The 22,121-nt window shown below is 41.8% G+C and overlaps 2 protein-coding genes across 2 annotated transcripts in view; one reads left to right on the plus strand and one right to left on the minus strand.

Annotated features, from left to right (window-relative positions):
• The window catches only part of FAM196A (family with sequence similarity 196, member A), a 33,271-nt gene extending 23,873 nt beyond the window's left edge, over positions 1 to 9,398 (plus strand). Inside the window, exon 3 of the mRNA XM_009892719.1 lies at positions 9,215 to 9,398. Coding sequence (XP_009891021.1) covers positions 9,215 to 9,398 — 184 coding nt within the window. The remainder of the gene's footprint in view (positions 1 to 9,214) is intronic.
• The window catches only part of DOCK1 (dedicator of cytokinesis 1), a 304,390-nt gene that overhangs the window by 209,983 nt on the left and 72,286 nt on the right, over positions 1 to 22,121 (minus strand). Inside the window, exons 26-27 of the mRNA XM_009892748.1 lie at positions 21,022 to 21,149; positions 18,457 to 18,552 (exon numbers count right to left, since the gene is read on the minus strand). Of these exons, the coding sequence (XP_009891050.1) occupies positions 18,457 to 18,552; positions 21,022 to 21,149 (224 nt within the window). The remainder of the gene's footprint in view (positions 1 to 18,456; positions 18,553 to 21,021; positions 21,150 to 22,121) is intronic.

The following is a 22,121-nucleotide window of genomic DNA, read 5'->3' on the forward strand; positions in this document are numbered from 1 at the left end:
TGCCCCGAGAAGCTGTGGCTGCCCCATCCCTGGAGGTGTTCAAGGCCAGGTTGGACGGGGCTTGGAGCAACCTGGGCTGGGGGGAGGTGTCCCTGCCCAGGGCAGGGGGGTGGAACTGGATGGTCTTGAAGGTCCCTTCCAACCTAAACCGTTCTGCGATTCCATGACAGACCAAGAGGGCAGCAGGCAGGCCCTGCGCTTCAGTATTTCCCACCCGGATGGCCGTTTGGACGGAAGCTCTCAATACCGGGCATTCACCTAAAGCAGTGTTTCCGAGGAAGTTTTAGCAAAAATCAGCTCAGCTTTTTGACAGATTAGGAGAATATACGCTGCAGGCAAGAAGTCTAAAACCAGACGACAGTACAAAACAGGGGAACTATGAGAAGACCGAATTACTAAGACAAGATAAGTAGCCAGAAGGGATAAAAGAGAAACTCCCTGATAAAACTCCCACTACGACAGCCCGACCTGTAGGAGCTTCTGCTCCTCCACAAGTCAAACGCTACGGCACTGAAGCCTCTGAAAGCAGCGCAGCATTTCATTAGTAAGGATGCTAAAGCCACTCTTGGATCTAGATGCAATGCGACACACCGCAGCTGCGCAAAGAGCTTGCATGCCGAGCGCTGCATAGAGTTACGTGATTTCTCTTTAGGACAAAACACCTTTTCAGAACAGAAATTTAAATTCAGATTAAACCATCCAAGATGCACTGCAAACCTGGGTATCTTGGAGGGCACCGGACCCTACGAGCTCTCTGAAAATGTCACTGTCGGACCAGAGGGATCATCCCAGCTGACCTACTGCACGTTCCACTGACTGCTTTTACAACATGCTCCTATTTTGGACCCTTCTCAGTCTTGAGCACCATCACCCAAGTAGTAGATAGGGGAGATTTAAGAAAAATATAATCAATGCCCTTATGGGACAAATCGATAATTTAAAGAGAAAACCTTAACTTTTCCATAATTGACTTTTTTTTTTTTTTAAATAAGATTCAATTTTGAACACATTAACATTAAATAAATAAAAAAATAAAAATCAAAGCTGTTTCAAACCTTCATTTTTCAACTGCAGCGAAACAGCATCTTAGAGGAACAATTAAGTTGCCCCACTGACTACCCGACTGCATCCTGTAATGTCAGCCATGGCACAGATGAGACACATTGATTGTTTCTACATTCTGGCAATTAAATTCTTTCCCCTCAAGATGACTTTTTAGAATATTAATATTATCTAGCACAAAAGCTAGAGACAATGAGGAAGGAAAAAAAAAAAAACAAACCACAAAACAAAAATCCCACTTTCGTACTTTAGGGGCTTTTGCTGCTTTTTAGTACCAACAAAGCTGATACTTTTAATAAGTATTCTAAGAATAGGGATTTGAGAACACAGTTATTTAGCACATGAAATGTACATTTTTTGCTAAGATTCCTAATCTATTTTCATATTGTTTTGTCTTTATATTGAAAAGAATACATACTTCTTCGTATTAAAGAAAAACGGAAAACCAGGTTGGTTTCTAATTTTTTTAATAAATCGGCAACTGATCAAACGCTATTAAAAAGAGGAAGTACCAAAAACTTAAACTGCTCTAGAAATCAATAGGAGAAGAAACACATCTAAATTTGATCACCCATTTCCCTCAAAATTCTACTGATTTCTGCGATGAGAAATACAGTCAAGAACTTGAGGGCAATTCCAGACACAGGCACCACCGATGCCTTCTTCCACTGCAGGACATGAGCCACGTTAACCGCATCCCGTACTGCAGCGCACATCAATTCACCGCTTCCGCTCCCAATTAAATACCCATTTAGCCGCTACTCTGAGGCGGAGGAAAGGCTCGAGTCATTACCCCGACGGTGTCACCAGCCTGGGGTCACCAGGACTGTGGTAAGGACAGGATCAGTTGGGCTCTGTCCTGTGGAGCTCTAAGCTCAAACACAGCAGAAAAAACTTACTGGGCAGCATCATCACTACTGGTTTTAAAGCCCGAATATAAAGTCCCGACTCCATAGCAACAGTCTAGAACAGACAGTAAAAAGTATTCAGCATCGTGTCTTAATTGTCATTTCCAGGCAGGATTTAAAAGGGTAGTAAAAAAAAAAATTTGATTAAGTAGTAAAAATAAACAAGCATTTTATCAAATGTTAATCTGTGTCAAACGTTCATCTATGCATTAGCCTCAATATCTCATACACCCAGGCCAAAAAGCAGCTTCAGAAGTATCCTCCACAAACTAAAAGACAAACTTACAAACAAAAGACACCCTTTTACACCCATCTTTTACAAACTAATGTAGATTTACCATTGAAAATGTTAAGGATAGAAAATAAGTTTTATTAGGGTGTATTGCCTGGACAAAGTCAACCGAAATACTGAAGTCCAGCACAAGCTTGCTATTAAGAAGAAATTGCATTGATATGCAGAAACCGTACCAAGTCTATAACACGCACAACCACGTGGACCAAATCTTCGCAGCCTGTTTTATTCCGTGATTACCTTCTAGTGGAACTGCCCTTTCTGCTCCTGTTTAAATTACCATCCCGTGTGAACTTTAATCCTTGAACAGAAATCTAGATGAGAAAATGAGTCTTCTGTTTAATATTTTGTGCATTATTCTAAGGTCTTTATCGTGAATTATTTCCGCGAAGGAGCATCTTGAAGAAGTCATGCTAGACTTCCCTTTAGTCGCAAAGGTCAGAAGTGCTCAATAGCTTTTACAAGGCTACTTTAGCTTCTGGAAGCAAACTTTTTACTAAATCAAATCACTAACCAATTTCTGCAGAGGGGGGAACAAATCGCGAGTAGACTACTCTAGTTCTTGGTGGGAAAAATTACTCAAAGCTGTATCCACCATTAATTTGGCTATTTTTTACTGCTTTGAAATTATGAATTATGCTGGGTTTCAGAGTTCAATTTTGTCTTTGCTATTGAAGTTATTCTAAGGTGTACTCCAACTATTCACCAGCAAATATATTATTAGAATCTATGTAACAGAATACAACAGTGGCAAATGAAACAGGTTAAAATCATGGTGATACGAGTTAACTAGTTAGCGCAGAGCCCACATGGAAGTATTTCACTCATTAAGATAGATACAGTGATAATTAAGATTAATATATATGGCACTACCAAGTGAAAACAAGACAAGCAGACACTAATTCTTAAGGCTCCATCAGTATAGCAAAATCAGGTAACTAAACGATGAGAATAGTAATTTTCACCATCTTTTTATTTCCTACCCGCGTTAATTAACTTACGTTCTCTCTCATCTTGTCTCTAGACTGTAAGATGCTTAGTTGAAAAAATGGATCTTAATGGCTTGCTAACACTGACAATGCGTTGCATCCTCGGCATTTGTGATTTTCAGGTTGAAATAGGAAATTTAACAGATCACTTAAAAGTGTATTAAGCTAATTTTCGAGTGATAAGTGCTTATCGGGATCCCGTTCTTCCAAGATGTGGCACGCACTAATGCCGTGTCATCCAATTAACGTGACCCAGAAAGAGGCACTATGATACTCTTAATTCCTGCTTCACCTGGCCTACTTAAAAGCGAAGAGTTAAGCTGCTCTACAAATGCTTGCAGGATTTGGGCCTTAACATTACAAACTAGGTAATAAAAAGGTAAACAGAAGGGGTGCCGACTGAAAGGAGAAAGGCTCAGATTGAGGAAGGTTTTCCCAGGAGGCAGAAAGCCGAGGGACAGGCTGCCCAGAGCCTGTGCGGGCTCCATCCTTGGAGGTTTCGAGGGACAACTGGATAAAGCCCTCAGTAGCCCGGTCCTGAACCCTAATTATGCTGATCCGGCCATCTTACAAGTACCCAACATATCCCATCATTAGCGTCTAATAGTCGTAAAATGATTCATGCTAATAACGTGTGACTGTGTTAAAAAAGAAGAAAACCCATCCATATTTCTAAGCTTGCTGCTGGATACCCTCCCACAGTCCATATGCTTAAAACCAAATGGTTATGACTCCTCAAACTCTGTTTTCGATCCCTTCTGCAGCAACAAAATTAGAACAAGTTCACTCTACTGCCAGCATGCAAAAAATAAACTCATTAACATACATTCTCAAAATCATTTAAAAAACCCCAAACCACGAAGCCAAAACCAGCAAATCCACCACACCAGTCCCTAATGGGATTAGCCAGAAAGAAATGGCCCAAGCAAGGTGGCCACCTTGCGTGTGTGCCTTGAGCCAGGCGTCCAAATGGTCCCCCTTGGCTTCACATCACCCCCTTCGTCACAGAATGGGCCCTGTGGACATAGTTTTAACACCTCCTGAAAGCGCTGGATTTCACCCGCCCGCATTATATCGCACACGCGCACCCGGCATCTTCTGCCAGCGAACCCCAAAGCACCTTTGAGATGTTCTCAGGGTCTCCAAGAACGGCCGGAGGCCAAAGCACCCTGCCTCTATCGGTGCCCCTGCACCGTCAGCGCTCAATTAGGAAGCCGGGCGGTTCTTTACTGCTCTCCCCGAGGGCTCCAGGCACCTTCGCTGATGGGCAGCTATTCAACGGATTCTGTTTCTCTTTCTTTCCTGAATACCATTCACATTCTGCATAGAAAATAGTTCAGTGCCAAATCTGTCCTGCGGTACTCCTTATTACGGTACGCGCGTCTTCATTGTTTTCCGAACACAACAACTCCATTCCACAAACACAAAGAGCAATGGCTGAGGGACGCAAAGCCCAAAGCAAAACAAGCACAGAAACCCCGCAGAGGTTCCCGTTGCCTTCAATTCCAAAATTAACAGTCATGTGTAAAACCAGTTTTCAAGGCAGCATTCAACTGCCCTACTGTCCCCCTCTGCCTTTCTGCAACACTCGGCCTCATTCGCTACAAACCCAACTTCCACAGGGCGTCAGTGGTTCTCCCTAGGGACAGAACCAGATCGTGGCATCATCAAAAAATCTCATTTTGGGTTCCCTTTGCGCTGGTATCAGTCCCTCGCAGAAAGCGAGATGACAGAAGCAGCAGGCTCAGCTCCGGGGCTCCGTCAAGCACGGAGTAACGCCCCCGAGAGCTGCAATTGCAAAGCCATGTTTGAGCAGTCCTGGACTAGACCCGTCTCCCTCTGAAGGGATTTCGGAGATTTTAATTACAAAGTTCTCGCCTGTGTTTAATGAGCACATCAAAATAAAATTCTCGAAGGTCTGCTATTTGATTTTATTTGGCCAAATTTTCCCAGGAATGACATCTATGCAAACGCCGATACGCAGGCAACTGCCCAAACCCTAAAGTTTCTGTTGTAAATCTTGTATGTATGTACTTTCTTTGGGGAGGAAACTCAGAAAACCAAAATATTTATCACAGACAAAATTTTATGGCTTATACGTGTTCCCAAACCCAGACTACTGCACTGGCGTTTCCTGCACAGGAAAAATAATCGAGATAGGCATTGAACGTGGAGAAACTCCAACCCCATGTTCCAAATTCGGCAATACTGTAGGTAAGTGAACCTTCAGTGTGTTAATCAGACGTATCAGGCCAGTGTTTGTGATAGCAGCATTAGCTACTATATAGATTCATCTCTTGGTTTTGTAGGGCTTATTCACAACTGTCAGTCTACTGAAAAACACTATTATTTCACCTAAGGAAAAACGCTTCCAAAGCCACTAATTATCATCATCTCCATCATGCGTAATGCTAGAAGAACATATTGCCCTCACTAATTAGGTTTATGGAGTTTCCAGGGGGAGGCTTAGAGGAGAGACAAAACCAGCAAAGTCTGAAAGTGAAGAGAGCCACGTGGCACAGAGAATATTTCCAGAAAAGGTCATTTTTAGAGGAAACCTCCAGATGCTCGGGATACAGAAAGAGCGCTAAGCAAAACAAAATTGTCAGAGCCGCAACAGGTGACAAAATCAAGTTCACGAATGCAAGAACTGGAACACCAGAGGAACAGTCTGTGGAGAGCATCTGCAACTCTAGAACAAAAATATAAAGAAGTCATACAAATATGTAACACTTGCTGAATTTAGTCGTATTTCACATATTCAATATAAAGACCAAAAATAAGGTCAGCTATAGCTAATTTAGAAAGAAACGTGAAAAATGACGGAGTAAGGGGTTTGTCTCATTACTGCAGCACAAAGATATACGCCAAAACCTGAGTTTGTAAACAAATCCTTCGCCTGAACGGAGCAGTTACCTTAAAAAACCGCCCAAGCTCGATAAATTGATCTTGCTGAGCAACAATCAATTATTCTGCAAAATTTACAGTTATAAGTGCTGGAATAATATCAATGTTTTCATTCATCCTCCTTATACTCTTCAGAAGGAAAATATTTCACTTTGATGTAAATAGGTGAAAGACAGCCTGAACTGGGCTGCAAATGGTTTCATGCAGTAGAAAACGATAATAACGTGGGTTTCGTCACACAGACTAGAACCAACACGGTTCTTTCTCTTGAGGTCGATCTTTAATAGAAATTGATTATGGAAAAAAGTTATTCTGTTCAGCAAGGTGGATTGGTTTGGTTTTCTTTAAACGATTTATCTTTTACATCAATTTCAAGCAGCTCTTAAGAGAGCTCTCCTGCAAGAATAAGGTTTTGAAAGAAGCCAAAACAAACCCTGCCAGCGCCAGAGCTGAAAGGCCTTTCTTTTTTTTCCCCCCAAAATTTACACTGAGAAACAAACCCAACTACAATATAGGCCAACTTCTGCACAGGTGTGCATGCCGCTTTAATGAGAGTTCGAGCGCTCTTAGAGAAGAACCTATTTCATGCCGAGATTCTCTCACTGTGTTCCTGTAAAGCATTAATGTGGTGGGGCGTTCACCATCAACCGATATCCCGTTCCTACCACAACATTAACGCTGCAGGTACCTCCCCAACTGCTTCTTGCTAGCTAAACTGCGAACAAGAACGTGTTCTCCAGTTACGTCATTAGCAAGGACGGCTATTAGATTAATCAGTGGGCTCATCGCGTGCTTCTGCAGTACCGGGTTCCCCAACCCAGCTATCTCCTGCAAACTCCCTGTCCATAGGTAAAGCTCCAGCATGTAGCGGAAATTTTAAAAATTATCTTCTGTGATTTAGAATGTCTTTTTACCGCTTAACAACGTGGAGGTGGGGAACATATTTTGACTATGTGAACTCTTACCTGCTGTATTTCTCTCTCCCGCTATTAGAAAGTTTATCCAGGTCACTCCCAATCACTGAAATGCCGACACTTTTGCCCCGGATGCGTTTAACGGTTAAACCAGGGGCAGCCAGACACAAAACCAACCAAGCACCAAACTAGGCACAGCCAGATGAAAAAAAGACAAAAAACCCAAAAAAAACCCCACCTTACACCATTCCAGCAGCCCTTCCTAGGGCTTCACTGGGAGTCCTTACAGGCAGCCTCTTCAGCTCTTCAAAAAACCAAAGCACAACAAGATCCCAAACGTCTTTTACCATCTGTGATTCCCTCTCCTCCATCCCAAGAGGAAAATAAAATCCACCTAAATCAGCAGACGGTACTGGATGGTGTCATGTGCTCAGTTCGCAAAGGCGGCGGCACTGAAGTCCACAAGAAATTCCCGACTTCTGTTCTTCTCGCTGACTCGGAAAATTCCCTCTGAGATGACTTCGGGTGGTTTGTACTGTACATTCAAGGTGGGCTGCCACTCTCCTTAAGCGAGACAGGGAGTAGTAGTGACAAAAGTTTAAAAAAATTAGATCTTTTTAGATGAGATATTATGCCAAACAAGAGATGGCAGAAATAACTTAGAAAACATACTGAATACTTATTAAAAGCGAACTGTCGTCCAGGAACAATAACCTCGTGTTTATGCAACGCTGAAGTAGCAAAGGTGGTCAGTGCAAAGCCCAAGAAACCTCCACAGTAGAGGTGGAAGGACCTCTCATGTGCCCCAACAGACGCGTTCACACGTGATCTTCCCCTCAATCATTCACTGTTCAGGTTAAAATACCAAAGCAAAAGGTACAGAAGAATAAATTAACCTCAGGGTCTAAATTCCCTTAAATTCACCATCTTCTCTAAATTCACCCTCCGCTATCCGGGTGCCACGCTGCAGTGTACCGCGCAGGACAGGAGGAGAAGACCGAGCACAGAAGTCGGCCACGAGCTGCTGCACAAACGCAGCGGAAACCACGACATTTCGGGGAATCTCTCCGTGGCCTGGATTTGGTTTTGAGTATCAGAGTTAACCTTTTGCTGAAGTTCATAATGTGGTTCTTTTGTTTTAGAAAGTAAACAAACAAACAAACAAAATCTGTAGCGCACACTGTTGGAATAAGGGTTGTAATTTCATCTTTATTATGTCACTTAATTGCCGGCGGGATTTTGTAGCCAACAGCGGTTAGAATTCAGGAGGTGTATTTTAGAGCTTCAGTGTATTTTTGGAACGCAAGCTTACGTTTAAATGAGTATTTCCCTCAATTCCTATTACATTTTAGTAGCAATGGAACAAGCAAGTACACACTAGCTGCTACTAAATCAGGTTCTTTCCATTTCACCTACGCATCTGGTCAGCTGAATAAATAGCTCCATCCATGGTTTTGTCTCAGCAGACATTTACAGCGGGGGCCAAGGAGACTTCATGGTGTTACCCTCATTACAGGGCTACGTTTAGACGCTCTCAGCATGTGCTAAAGGCTTGCACTGTAACAGAGAATTGTTTTTTAATTTATTTATATTTTCCACGTGTATACGAGTACACACATATGACAGCAGTTTGGTAAAATTGGTCTAACTTATGGTAAAACTCGCAAGAAACAGCTAAACTAGAGAAATTGCCACGAACAACCTTGTTGCTCACGGCCGACCACCAGGAACACGCGCCGCGCCGCCACCCCGACCCCCGACCACGCAGACGGGAGGGAGAACTGAGCCTGGGAGCCCTCTGAAAGGGCAGTTCTCCCCAGAGATGAGGGGGAAAAGCAGTACTTCTCGCTTTCAATCACTTCACAGCACTTCTTCCGTAATCCTCAAGCCCCCCTTAAAGAGCAGGGCGGGGGGAGAATTTTGCACAGTCCCGTTCCTATTTTCTTCCGCAGCATGTCCTTTTTTGACCTCCCCGCCCTTCACTTTTGGTGCAGGAGATGCAAAGATTGATTTAAACGTTTATTTTGTACTTCGATTTCATAAATTAAGTGCTTGTATATGGGTGTCAGATGTTGGCTTAATTGAAATCTTTCTGTCATCATAATGAGTAACTAATTGCATTTTTCTTCCAATCTTTTTTAGTGTGGAATTGGATTTTAAACAGCAAGAAGACAAACTACAGCCAGTTTTGAGAAAACTTCATCCTATCGAGGAAACTCAGGTTGCACCTTTGCCTTATTCTCAGGAGAGCTACTCCTCCACTCCCAAGCAAAAATCCAAAACTGAATCAAAAAAGCATGGAAGATGGAAACTCTGGTTCCTTTAACCCAAGTCCATTACATGTGGAGTTCAAGGCCTTCTTTGAAAAAAATATTTGGAGTTCTATCAATCATCTATAACGGGATTTTGGTAGACTGACCAGTGTTACCAGGCCAATGTAGTTCTGACCATTCTGGCGGCGTTCAGTTCTCACCGTGTGTACCAAAAAGGCCTTTGTACCTATAAACTCACGTCCAGACGCAAGGCGCTAGAGAGTACCTTGCCAACTTTTATTTGCAGTTCACCAATGTGGGATGTAAAACCTGAATTGAAATTTGTACAAAGATGGAAAGTAACGCTATTTCCCCCCCTCCCCCCCTTTAGATCTGAAAGCGTCACGTTCTAACCTGTTCAATCGTAGGCTGTCATCCTGTCCGCAGCTAAATATCACTGTTGTTTTAAAGCCTTTTGGGGGTTTGGTTTATTGTCTCCAAACAGGGAGGGGAAAAAACAAAAAGCAAGCAAGCCTTACGTTTGCAATGGTCTTCAGTTTTACAAATCCATGTTGATCGGGGAGTGCGGTTTTCAGCACATATATCCTGGACAAAGCACAATTTTTCATGTGGTCCAAGACCAAGAATAATCTCTAAGATGTGACTATATGTATATTTGCCTTCATGCGATGTAGACTTCAACCAAGCTAGCACATTTCCACAGCGCACCATCATTTCTAATTTAGCTACGTCCTCGTCACCAGACAAACGAGTCTGCTGCTCATCTCCCAAGGGGTGAGCGGCGAGAAACCTCCCAAAGTCAGGACGAGCCTTTATCCACACCACGCTGACAGGGTCGAGGCTGTGGGACAATCAGCTGTCCTGGATCTCACTTTTAATTTTTTTGGTACCCAAAAGGTCTAAATGACCCATTCTGGCACAGATAAACCAAAACCACCCAACCCCACAAACAGAACAATCAAAAGCTCTACAGATTGTTGGCCTTTTTCCATAATTTAATATCTTTTTGTAATGCAGATTTTGGAAAACCTCTACACTATTGCAGAAGGCACCAGAAAATTTACAGTACGCATTATGCTTTGAAACCTGTTTGGAAGAAGTAATAGAAGTAATTTTAAATGCTATTTATTTACTAAGCTTCTCAGATGGGTTTCCCAACATATTATATCTCGGTCTATTAACGGTACGTGCTAACCAACACGCTTAGGGAAGAGATGGGAATCAAATCCCTCCCCCCCGTCTTTTTTTTTTTTTTTTTGACACTTAAAATTTTACTCTGAATTATAAATTGCAACTTTTCCCTTTAAGTAATTGCTGCTGTCATTAAACTTGCATCTAGAATGACCATTTGTGGAAAAAATTCTCATGCCAGAAGTGGCCAGAGAGTGGGAATCTTGTCGTATTCCCGCCCCCCCTCCCCCAAGGATTTGAGATCATTTGAGGCAATGTCATGTGACAAACCGGTTTACTAAGGATTGGGTTCGAAATTGCATATCCCGCAGCATCAGTAAGATACAAATTCTTCAGTCCTTAGGTGGAAGAAATGTAATCATTAGGAGAAAAGTTTGCACATACTAAAAGATTTGGAGGGTTTTCATTTACACGGGCTTTCCTCTCCGCTCAGCCTCAAATCCACTACTGCAAGAAAATTTGAGGAAAACAACTTATTCCCCCCACACCTCCCCAAAGCAAAGAGGAAGAAAAGGAAGTTAAAACGGCAACAGAAATGCAGAAGGCGTCTGTGTCCACCTCAAACTGAATTTCAGCGTGCTTTAATGAAAAAAAAGTCACCTTTGCAGTAAACCTTCAAGAGGGCTACGAGTTTTTGAGCATAAGCAACCAACATCCTGAAATACTTTCGCGAAAGCTGAACGGTTAGAAAAGGTGTTCCTGTGTACCAGGAAGGAAGTGCAATTGATTCATGTGGGGAAATAACGTGTTTCATGTATTTTATACCATTTTTAATTCAAAATAGAAAACTGTTTTCAAGAAAGCCCATCCGACACGTTTTAGAAAGCCAAACAAAAAATTATTATTTTTTTTTTTCCCTAAACAGAAGAAATATCACATACGGACATAACGAGAAAAACTCCGGTATTCAGTATTATTTTAAAATAGTGTTAATAATTAATGAACTCATCCATGCTAACATGCCTAGTGTTTGGGGGTTTTTATAAGAAATTAAATCAAGCATCTCTCAATGGCAGTCAATTCCCAATCATCAGCGTCACCGAATCAGTAGCTTTTCCCATCAACCTATTCTAAACGTTCTTGTGCGCAGGGACTCTGACACAAAACTGAACTGGTTTTATGTGCGGTTACTGACTCACCCAGAGACCAGTATTCTGTAATCATTTCAAATGATAGAGGAAAAAAAAAAAAAAATCACTGGTGAAACATATAAGAGCTAAAAGTGAAAGTTCTCACGGCGTGTTCTGTACATGTCCAGGCTATTTTCTTAAGAAGTTGCAAAATTTTTAATTTTTTACATTTTTTTAAAACTGGAAAAGCTAACATACATATAGTCTTGCTTGAAATTACATATCGTGTTCTATCGTACCATACAATGTAATTTGTAATAAAATGTTTTTGCAAGTGTGTAAACTGTATCATATTGTATTACATTTAGAATCACTCAGGCTCAGGTTAGATAGACACCGAGAGAAAAACCTAATTCTTTAGCGCTTTTAGTTAAATGTGACCGACAAAGCTATTTTCACCCTGATGTAGAAGATCTTATAAAATGCAGGTATGAGGTTCTAACGCAGAAAATGCACCTTTATTTTCAGTGTGGCACATAACATCGCTTTGCTGAGTTCACGGACAATACCATGCACTTCCATACACTGATCTGCGATATGCACTTCTCCCATATCATGCTTAAAAATACTTTTTAGCCAATAAATACTGCAGTGATTTTATATTACTTGCTATTTTCTGAGTCCATATACTTTCCATTATGCAACAGTTACATTCTTTGGTTTAGAACTATTAGGAAACACTATTCATGTGAGTATCACTTGTTTTCTTAAAAAAAAAAAGTCACTGTAAAAATACTTTAAAAAAAAAAAAATCAGGATAAACTGAACCATCATGATTAAAACTGAAAAAATCCTACCACCGGTACAAAGTGTTTGCTTTTTCTTGATTAAGACGCAACACCACCGTCTACGCCTTTAATTTCACTCTATGTTTTAAAGGTTAATCACTTTTTCAAAATTGAAGAGGTTCATTTTTCATGAACACTTTCAAATCAAGTACGCTGTTAGATTACACCGTCTCTTTAGCATCTGTATAATAGCACGCGTTATATATTACTACTGGAATTTGTTAACTGGATTGCCACTAAAAATATAACCGCTATAGCAACACAATGCTGTTCTAGGAGAATGAAATGGACTGCATGAAACAATTTCTAGTATTATTTCAGCATCCATAAAATACAACTGTGGCTTATTAAAATAATTGGGAGTGCTAGAAATTTGCTGTCAATTTGTTTAGGTGAATGCGGTTTGTTCCGATGAACACTGCTAGGGCATACTCCATCCCCAGTCGCTGCATCACTGAGATCACAACATAAACAAGCCCGGTGTTAGCGATGGAAGAAAATCATGACCATCACTCAAATACCACGTCAGTTTTTGCGACATTAGTTTGCAATGCACGATTTCGCCTGTTTTCCAAAGATAAGAAAACATGCAATTCAATAAAACAAGGTATAATTTTTTTACATCGGAGAAGTCCGGTGAAGGAAATGAAGCTTTCTACCCGACACTTTGGAATCCGTCAACCCTAAACTTGACAGATTCTAAGGCTCAGAAAAACAATTCACATCTAGCTTCAACTCCTACATAACTTCAGCCCCAGAACTCTCTCCCGTGACCCTCAATAACTCGTATTTTACTTCGACTTGCATTTTATTGCCTTCCAGAATGGCATCCTGCCTTGAAGATGCCAAGAGATAGAGAATCCACCGCTGCCTTTGATGGATCTGTGATTGCAGCGTTCACTGCCCACATCAGTGCCATACTCTCTGCTCTACTTTACACTTGACCCTCTCCAGTGCTGTCACCAGCTCCTCCTCTACCCTTTGACAGGCGTCATCTTCACCCTTCAGAGATTCTCCTTCACTATCACCGAGGGGCACCTCTAAATCTTCTTTTTATTCACGTCAGATGGCTTTCAAGTCTCGCACTGCAAATCACTTACTTTCTCTGCTTTCTGACGATTTCTGCAGGATTTCTGTTTTGGTTTCACCACATCCTTGTTTTAAAGTGTAGAGGGGGGAAAAAAGCAATGTGAGAAACACTTTACTCATCAGTAAAGTCATAAAGTCCTCTCCTGCTCACTGCTTCCTAGTCACACATCCCAGGTGAATCTAAAGTAGCATTTTTTCCCCCATCACAGCAGGTGTTCACACCAACTTTGTTCACCCTATACCACTACGTGGTTTTCAGAGCCGCTGCTCTTCAGGACGGAGTCTCTTGGCAGTCAAGACACTTCCTACCCACCTTCCTGCCCTCTCCGCTCCTATGAGCTAGATTATTTTTTTTCTGTATCAAAATAGCATTTAATTTGTTCCACCATATAAAGGATCCAAGATTGTCTATTTCATAGACAATGATCATACAGTTGCACAAATCTGCCAACTGTAAGTGTCTTCCAAAAATTGTACACATCGGGATCCAAAAACCCCATCTGGATGTCCTTTCTGAAATTAAAGAGTTCAGCAACTAGCTGGTTTGTCTTGGCTTTGTAAATGAAAAACAGACCAAGCTGCTGACCACAAGGAAGTAGGGAGCAGCCATGGTTCATTTTGGACCTACCATCCCGTCCGGTCAGTTCTGATTTACTGAAGGAGGCCAATACGTTGACTCGCATGGAATGCAACATTCTTCACAAGTTACTAGGCAAGGAAAGAGGTGGTTTAAAATTATCCTTCAAAAAAAAAAAAAACCCAAGGAAGCATCTCAGTTTACTTTTTTCAGGCAACATGTTCTTCAGTAGGAAAGATTTTGTGACCTTCTTATAGGTGCCATAAGCAGGACGAGCTCTAGGAACGTGCAAAAGGAGCCCAAAGCCGCCAATTTCTGTGAAGAGCACCGAACCCTGACCTTGCATCGGCCAACTCGGCCCCCACGGGCTGCGTCCAGCTCTCACCTTCACTGCAGTGACACCCACTGAACCCTCTACTTGGTTCGCAAACGGCTCGAGTAAAGATTACCAGCGAGATTCTCACAGGAAGAAGTCAAAAATAACAACAAGTATTAAAGCGGTGACAAGATTATTTTTTTTCTTGCATGTTAAACACTCATTTGATACAGCAGGCTGGAAACTAATCCTAATTTCCAAGTATACAAATTCACTCCTTTCACCAAAACGACCTATATAAATGGCCAGACTGTGCTTAATCTTAGTTAATACCGACACCGGTGAAACTGAGGGTTTGGGGTGGTCTTTTTTTTTTTAAAAAAAAAAAGGTCTGGAGGGGAGAAGAGAGCGTCCAGTATCACAAATGTTAACTTAAATTTATCTTGCTACCAACTTCTACCAAAACTAAGGTCAAATCAGATTTTAATCCATCTTTTATACTCTGCTTTATTTATTGTCTAGTTTTTCTTCTTACAACTGGTCTATCTTATTTCAAGATAAGTCTCTTTTGAAGGTATATGACATAAATAGCTTATGATTTTTATCTAGAAACTCACACATTTAAGGAAGGAAAAAATTAAAAAAAAAAATGTGGTAAGTTAAAAACAGTATTGGAGAATCTTTCCAGTCTATTAAACACTGTAGCAAAGGCACCTGCAGTAATTAAAATGGTTAATTGGCAAAGTACGGTTTAACAGACAGGAATTTTGCCACAGATGTGAGGTACAGCCTTGAAGAATACTGAAGACCAAAAACCTTTAACAGGTCACCCCCAGTACCTCCTCCATTCAGACTGACGCGCTAGGTGTCAGGTAAGAGTTACCAAAATCCTTTCTTGTTTCCTGGATTAAGGTGGAGTGTTTGTTACACAGCGAAGCAAAGACATTTAAACACATCAGTGAGCTAATCTACGCCCGTGGCGGCAGGCTGGTCCCTCGCCGCACCCTGAAGGTCAGGGGGTTGGTACAACAACTCATCCACCTTTCATCAAACATTTTTCCAAAGGAAACTGCCCCAGTAACAGTTGTTCGGTCTCACCCCTAAGAACCCTCTCCATAGCTTGTAACATAAAGTCATTTGAATTATTTACGATGTCTTTACTAGCCTCTAATTGCATATCCTCCTAAACTGTAAATTGAGCGCCGTATGTCCCCATTACATCAGCACATCTAGCAACCTCATCTTCAATAGAAGATTTTTATTCACTAACGTTAAATCACATTATATTTAAGCATTTCGATTCCACCACCTCTGTTCCAAGATAACTGCGCTTTCACTGGAGCACTTCATTTCTTTACAATCCTCCACTCATCGCAGAAAATTCTGGCCTCTCAGAAACACCATCTCTCCCCGCCATACCTACCACACGGCCGAAACCAACAGGAGCGTAAGTCACACAAGCCTCAAACTCAGAAGGGTATACAAAGAATGTTATTAAACCAGAAACAATTTCTACAAACAACTGCCTTTGGGATCTACAGGGGTAAACAAAGTTCAACTGCCTTTGGGATCTACGGGGGTAAACAAAGTTCACGTGTCCCAAACGCCACTGTAGTTCCACAGTGATTAGAACCAAGGTTTGTAAAGAATGCAAAATTAAACCAAGTCGACTGTCACCCTAAGGGGGTTACAAACTATGTTCCTGTATTGCTACCAAACGGAAAAGAAGTCTTGTCTGGGACGAGAAGGACCACATCTTCCATTCGTATGAGCTATTCAACGCAGGTTCCTCAGAGCAATGCTTCCAGAACGACGCTAACGCCTGCTGAATCTTAATGCGTATATACTTCACGTCTACAGGAGTAAATGCCAATTTCTCAGTATTTTTGATCCAAGGTGGGTTTTTGTTTTTATTTTTGGTTTTTGGTTTTTTGGGGTTTTTTTTATATTGAAAGTGTATCATGCAACATTACGTTTTGGATGAAGATGACACAGCAAAGTATTTCTTCAAGGTGAAAACATGCCAGCTTTAATACACCAACATAGCTACAACTGTATCGGAAACAAATCGCTACATGCAGTATTTTACTTCTTTTGAAAAAGTTACCGTTACTTGAACTATGCCTCTGTAAGATTCTTTGGTTTTAAAATTCCTTCCTCCTACTCATCCTGTATGGTTTAAGTTCCAGGTAAAACTATACCAACATTGCCAACAGAAAACTTAATGCATAATTTCAACCTGATTTTGTTCCAAGAGGGGTCAAGTTATGCTCGCTAAACATCCCTTGCGTTTCACTCCTCCTACGTTGCTGATGCCACAAAAAGGAGTTGTTACTGGTTGATCACAGGGGCATCTGTTCAGCAACAGACTGGATTTTAAGACAGGAGGAAGTAGTCCTCGAAAACAGCCAGTCCCGTTAATACTCGTTACACAACCGCAGAGTGTGCGGACAGAGCCATTTCAAGCCGTATTCATCACCACTATGGGTATTTTTAATACAACTGTACGTAAGTAACACATATACAGAAGTTTTCAAATACAACTTGACAAATACAAAAGGAATAATTAACAGTTTAAAGCATCATCTAAATCACGTTCATCAAAACAGTAATTAATTATTCAAACTGTAACTGAAGACGTTTCCTGTATGGACGTCTTCCAAGACTACGCCTTCTGCGCAACTGCGGGAAGAAATCAAGTTTTGAACCCTTGTACAGAAAGATATTAAGATATCTATTCTGCATATTATTAATAATTTCTGTGGTAACAGCCAAAGCAACAGTAACATAGGAACCTTCTGACTCCCTTTCACTGGTCCCGCATCCCAGCACTAGAATATTCGGGAAGAACGATCTCTGCTTATAACCATTTCTTGCTCCAACAGCAGATCTGGTAATCCATGATCACTTTCTTATAACCAAAACTATTGTCGCAAATCAAAGTAATGAAAGTGGAAGACAAAAAAAACCCCCAAAACTTAGCGGATGAAACCCTAAAGACAACACTAAAATCGTAGTACGTTGGTCGACACAAGCACCACCACATGTCAAGTAAACGGGACAGCAGCAGATCAGTGCGATGTGCTGAGGACAGAGAGCCTTCTCATAAAAATACGAGTATCACTGTGAGCAATTACAGAGAGAAGTAAAATTGCAAAGAAAGGGGACATCGGAAAAAAAGTGCTAACGGACTCAGATACATCTGACTAACAAATAAACCCTTTTTTAAGAAAGAAATCAGTGTATTGACCCAAAGTGAACCAAATTAACGTAGAACAGGAGAACAGCTACTCAGACAGATGAGAAATCTGGCCCACTTTGACCAGTTTCCTATATATCAGTTGCGGGATGCAGCCACTTAAGGCAGAATAAAGGCAAACACGCAGTGAGACTCCCAGAAACACACTAAGATCTATCCCCATTTTAGACACCAACAGGCGGCACTATATTTTTTTTTTCCCCCCCATTTTTTAGACCAGTATTAATGATACAGTTGAAAAATCAAATGTCAGGCTTTAAAATCACAGTGCTATGCCACCGAAGTGGAACATGGTAACTTGCCGATACCGCACCAGCCCTTCCTCTAGGTTTTCAAAATTTAATAATTTGGGGCTCTATTCTTCAATCACCCAAAACCTGCCGTTATCCCGGTTATCTCAGTTATAGTCATAAAAGGCAAGTAAATGCTCACAGACACAAACGATTGCTAATGTAGTAACAAACACGCAAGTCTCATTTCCACACTTCTCAGCTGGCTAATTCCAAATAATACATCATTTTGGTTAACATAGACATCTAAAAACTGGCTAATCACCTGGTCATCGATATTTTTTAAGTATTTTTTTCTCCCCCTGGGTAAACCACAGAAAAATTACAAGCCGGCGTTTTCCAGCTTACTGAACACAAAGACAGTTACAGGAGGTTTTGATTGCTTTGGGTCACCTGGGAGCTAAATCCTATTACAGTCAGGTTCAAAAAGATGTGACAGAGGTATTTAAGTTTACATCAAGAGACACTTACAATGAGCTCCGAATCACGTCCCATGGAAATGACTGTTCTGTTTACTGTCCTCAATAGCTTTTCCATGATTATCTGGACATGTCGTTGTGTCGGCCCCTAAGGAAAAAGAATAAATTAGTGGTAACTAGATACAACAGACACCAATACAATTGAACTATTTATGTTTGCCTTTAAATCCGCCTGTCTCGCGGAAGTTAAATAAAACATCACTCACTGCTGTTGATCAAAAGCAGACAATTAGTCTCCCATTTTAACAAACACCGTGCAAAGTCTGTTTTATTAATACATGATACTGACAAATTAACATGTACTGTTACCATCCTTTAAATGAAAAGCAAGCCCCTGGAAATATAGCAAAGCCCATGGCATTTGGTTACCTAATAAATTTACTTTCCTAAGTCATTTTTCTAGCATCAAAAGCCCCCAGGCATTAACAAATCTGGGGGGCTATTCTGCAACAGCTCAATTAAAAGAAACAAAAAAGCAAAGCAAAACTTCGGTTAAGGAACTTTAATTTCAGGCAATTGTCTCAAATTAATACTTCTGTATTAGAAGTAATCTGCCGCTATTTTAGAAAGGGTCGAAAATGAAATATTTAGCGCAACTGGCCTTTAAGAACAAGCTCAGAAACCTCCTGCAGAACAATGCCTACAGGAACTGAACCGAACACATGACAAGGAGAAAGAAACAGATGAGATGTGCTCCCATCTTTTAGTTTATAACCAGGCTTCTTCAGAGTTTTCATTAGTCTGAAGGAGAAGATTTCAAACAGGGGCTGTGAGACGGAAAGGGGAAACAATTCTACAGCCAACACTTGGAGGCGTTTTCCCAGGTAACTGCCTAAATAAAGCAGCATCTTTGTGCTGCTTCTTGACCGTCAAACAAACGTTCAGGTGAACCATTTTTCTTGCCCTTGGATACATGTATTAACCCACATCTTACCACTGGATTACGCTGAATTACCAACGGCAGACTTGCATATATGAAAAACGCATTTGCGTATTTGAAGAAGGAGCCCCCATCAGTGCATACACACACAGCTACCGCTCCAGTACAGACTTCTGTCCTGCTGCTGGCAGACGCATCTTTGGGATAAACCTTACAATTTTGGCACCAAGCGCGTCTGCAGGGAAGAATAAGTCTATCTCAGTACCCCGCAGCTCTCACTGCTTCCTCTCCTGCGAGTTCTCTCCAAGACTTTCCTCCTCTCTCCATTCCTGGCACTCAGCTGCTCCTGCCCATTTTCAACTTTACTTCACGTCGCTCCTCACTCGCACTGACTCCTTCCTTTCCTCGTCCCCTTCTCCATCCCTGTGCTGCACTGGCAAATAGGTATCTACTTTCCGCAGCCCCCTGGCAGCCGGCCGCTAACCCAGCGCGGCGCAGGGCAGCCCCCGGCTCAGCTCCTGCCCCTCGCGCAGCCCCGCTCCCGGGGGGCTCAGCCCAGGCGAGGGGCCAGGCGCAAGAGAGTCGCTACCAGGGAGAGAAACGCAGCCCACAGAGAGCCGCAAGAAGCAGCCAAGCTGTCAAAAAAAAACCAAATCTTTTTTTGAAACAACCCACTCTCTGAAGCATTCACACAGAACTACCTTAAAAAAAAAAAAAAAAAGAAAAAGAAATCAGAACAAGGCCAAAAAACATAGTCAAAGAAGATGCTAGATACGATGTGAGTCGCTGACCCCTGAGGTCCTTTCCAACTAAATTAGCGTGGGATTCTGCGTAGGACAGAAGGGTCAGGCAGCCGCTTCATCAGCCCCAACTTCAACTCACTGCAGCTCTCCGGCAAAGCACCAATATTTGCATATTTGTGTGAAGTCAAAAGAAGACAAAAAAGGGACTATTATGCAAGCTACACATCTGCATACCAGCCCAGGGCGCTGCACAGGTTCTCATGCCCAACCGCCTCATACGTTCACAGTCTGAATGGATAAGACAACCACACTGGTTACAATATTCATGCAGAAGCCACCACTTTCCAATTCAGGTTCTCTCGTACTGAGGTGGAGAATTCTACTACCCAACTTTAAAAGGCACTTCAAAAAGCTAAACAAGTTTGCTGTGTAGACAAAAGTGTGTGTTCATGTATATGTATATATATACATGTACACACACACCACATGTATATGTGTATATATGTACACACACCCCTACTTCAGGCTGGCCTAGCAGGCCACTATCAATACAACTCCAGTGTGCATTTTCCAAAATGCTCATGGGGGGAAAGAAAACACAAAAAAACCCAAACCAAAAAACCCCAGACATTTTCCACCTGGCAGAGGCTAGACACCATGTAAGAGAAAGGTTGAACTCCTAAGAACATCTATTTACTCACTATCTAACTAATATCTGGAAAATTGTTACTGGATGTGCCTCAGAAAAAATAAGAAGTGTCCCGGGATGTCACACAACACATCCTCGTAAGACTTAAGAGACTGGTTAGAAGGGAGGAGGGGGAAAAAAAAAAAGAATAAAAATCTAAGCCATCAGGAGTTACCTGCTTTAATTCATTCTACTAAGATCCATTTTTTTTAAGTGCTAATCATCACAGAACCGCACGATACTAACCACGTCCTTCTTGTAAAGCACTTCCAGGATGTTACTCAGCAACTGGCAACAAGCCTCCAAATCTTCTTGTCTTTCCAAGTGATACTTCAGCTGATCTGTCATTGTTGGCAGCAAGATTTCCCTGCAGTCTGCACACAAAACATAAGGTTACATACACAGCTTTAAATAACTTCACAGCGCTGCCTAAATAACCAATCTGCCTCAGTGCTTACGTAAGATTAGAAAAAAAAAAAAATCAAATCAGGAAAAAGAAGATAACTTGCAGATTTGCAGTCACCTGCTTTTCAACCAAAACTAGAAATTAAAACTGAAGAAGTTATAAGCGAGTGAAAATGAAGTCATTATGTTAAGAACGCCCGGACAAGCGCTGCCCTCTCACCCACGCCACCACCAGCCCCAGCTCAACAAAGCACTTGAGTGGCCTCACTGATGTTGACCACCTCTGCTTAAAAACATCGATTAACTGGACCTACACAGCATTACACAATCATTACACACAAGCTTAGCTTCTCGCTTGCTCGACTGGTTGCGTGTTGTTAAGGTGTATTAAACATCCTTTACCTCACCCGTACCAGTTACCAGCGCAGCACAGCCTCACCGTACAAACACGACCCACTGAGATGTACGATGCTATTCAGATTACCGTTCAGTTGTGTGACGTGGTCTTTTATAGCTCAAAAAATGCCGCTGAAATGCCTTATGCTGGTATTGAGACGGAGATGGCTGTACAAGGGAAGTGCAGGACTTGCAGAAAGAGAGAGAGAAGATGAGGAAAACGGACACGGAGCTAAATAATGGAGCTCAACATTTTGGCTCAAGTCAAGAATGTCAGGGAAATAAGGTGAACGCTGATACTCCTAAGCCTATCAGCAAGTAACCCTGGGGCACTGATCTAATGAATCTAATTAACGTTTAACCTGCAAATTGTCTTGCCCAGAGGCAAGGGACAGGGACCTAGAGTTCACCCCTAACCCCAGACCACGCTTTTTTCCCCTTTAGGAGAAACGACACAGGCAGAGATCCCTCACGTCTGTACGGTGCCATCAGCCGCAGCCCACCACGGCAGGAGACGCGAAGCACGCACGCTGCACCCGCAGAAG

The sequence above is a fragment of the Charadrius vociferus genome, unplaced genomic scaffold, assembly GCF_000708025.1.
Source record: "Charadrius vociferus isolate BGI_N301 unplaced genomic scaffold, ASM70802v2 scaffold38, whole genome shotgun sequence".
NCBI classification, from domain to species: domain Eukaryota; kingdom Metazoa; phylum Chordata; class Aves; order Charadriiformes; family Charadriidae; genus Charadrius; species Charadrius vociferus.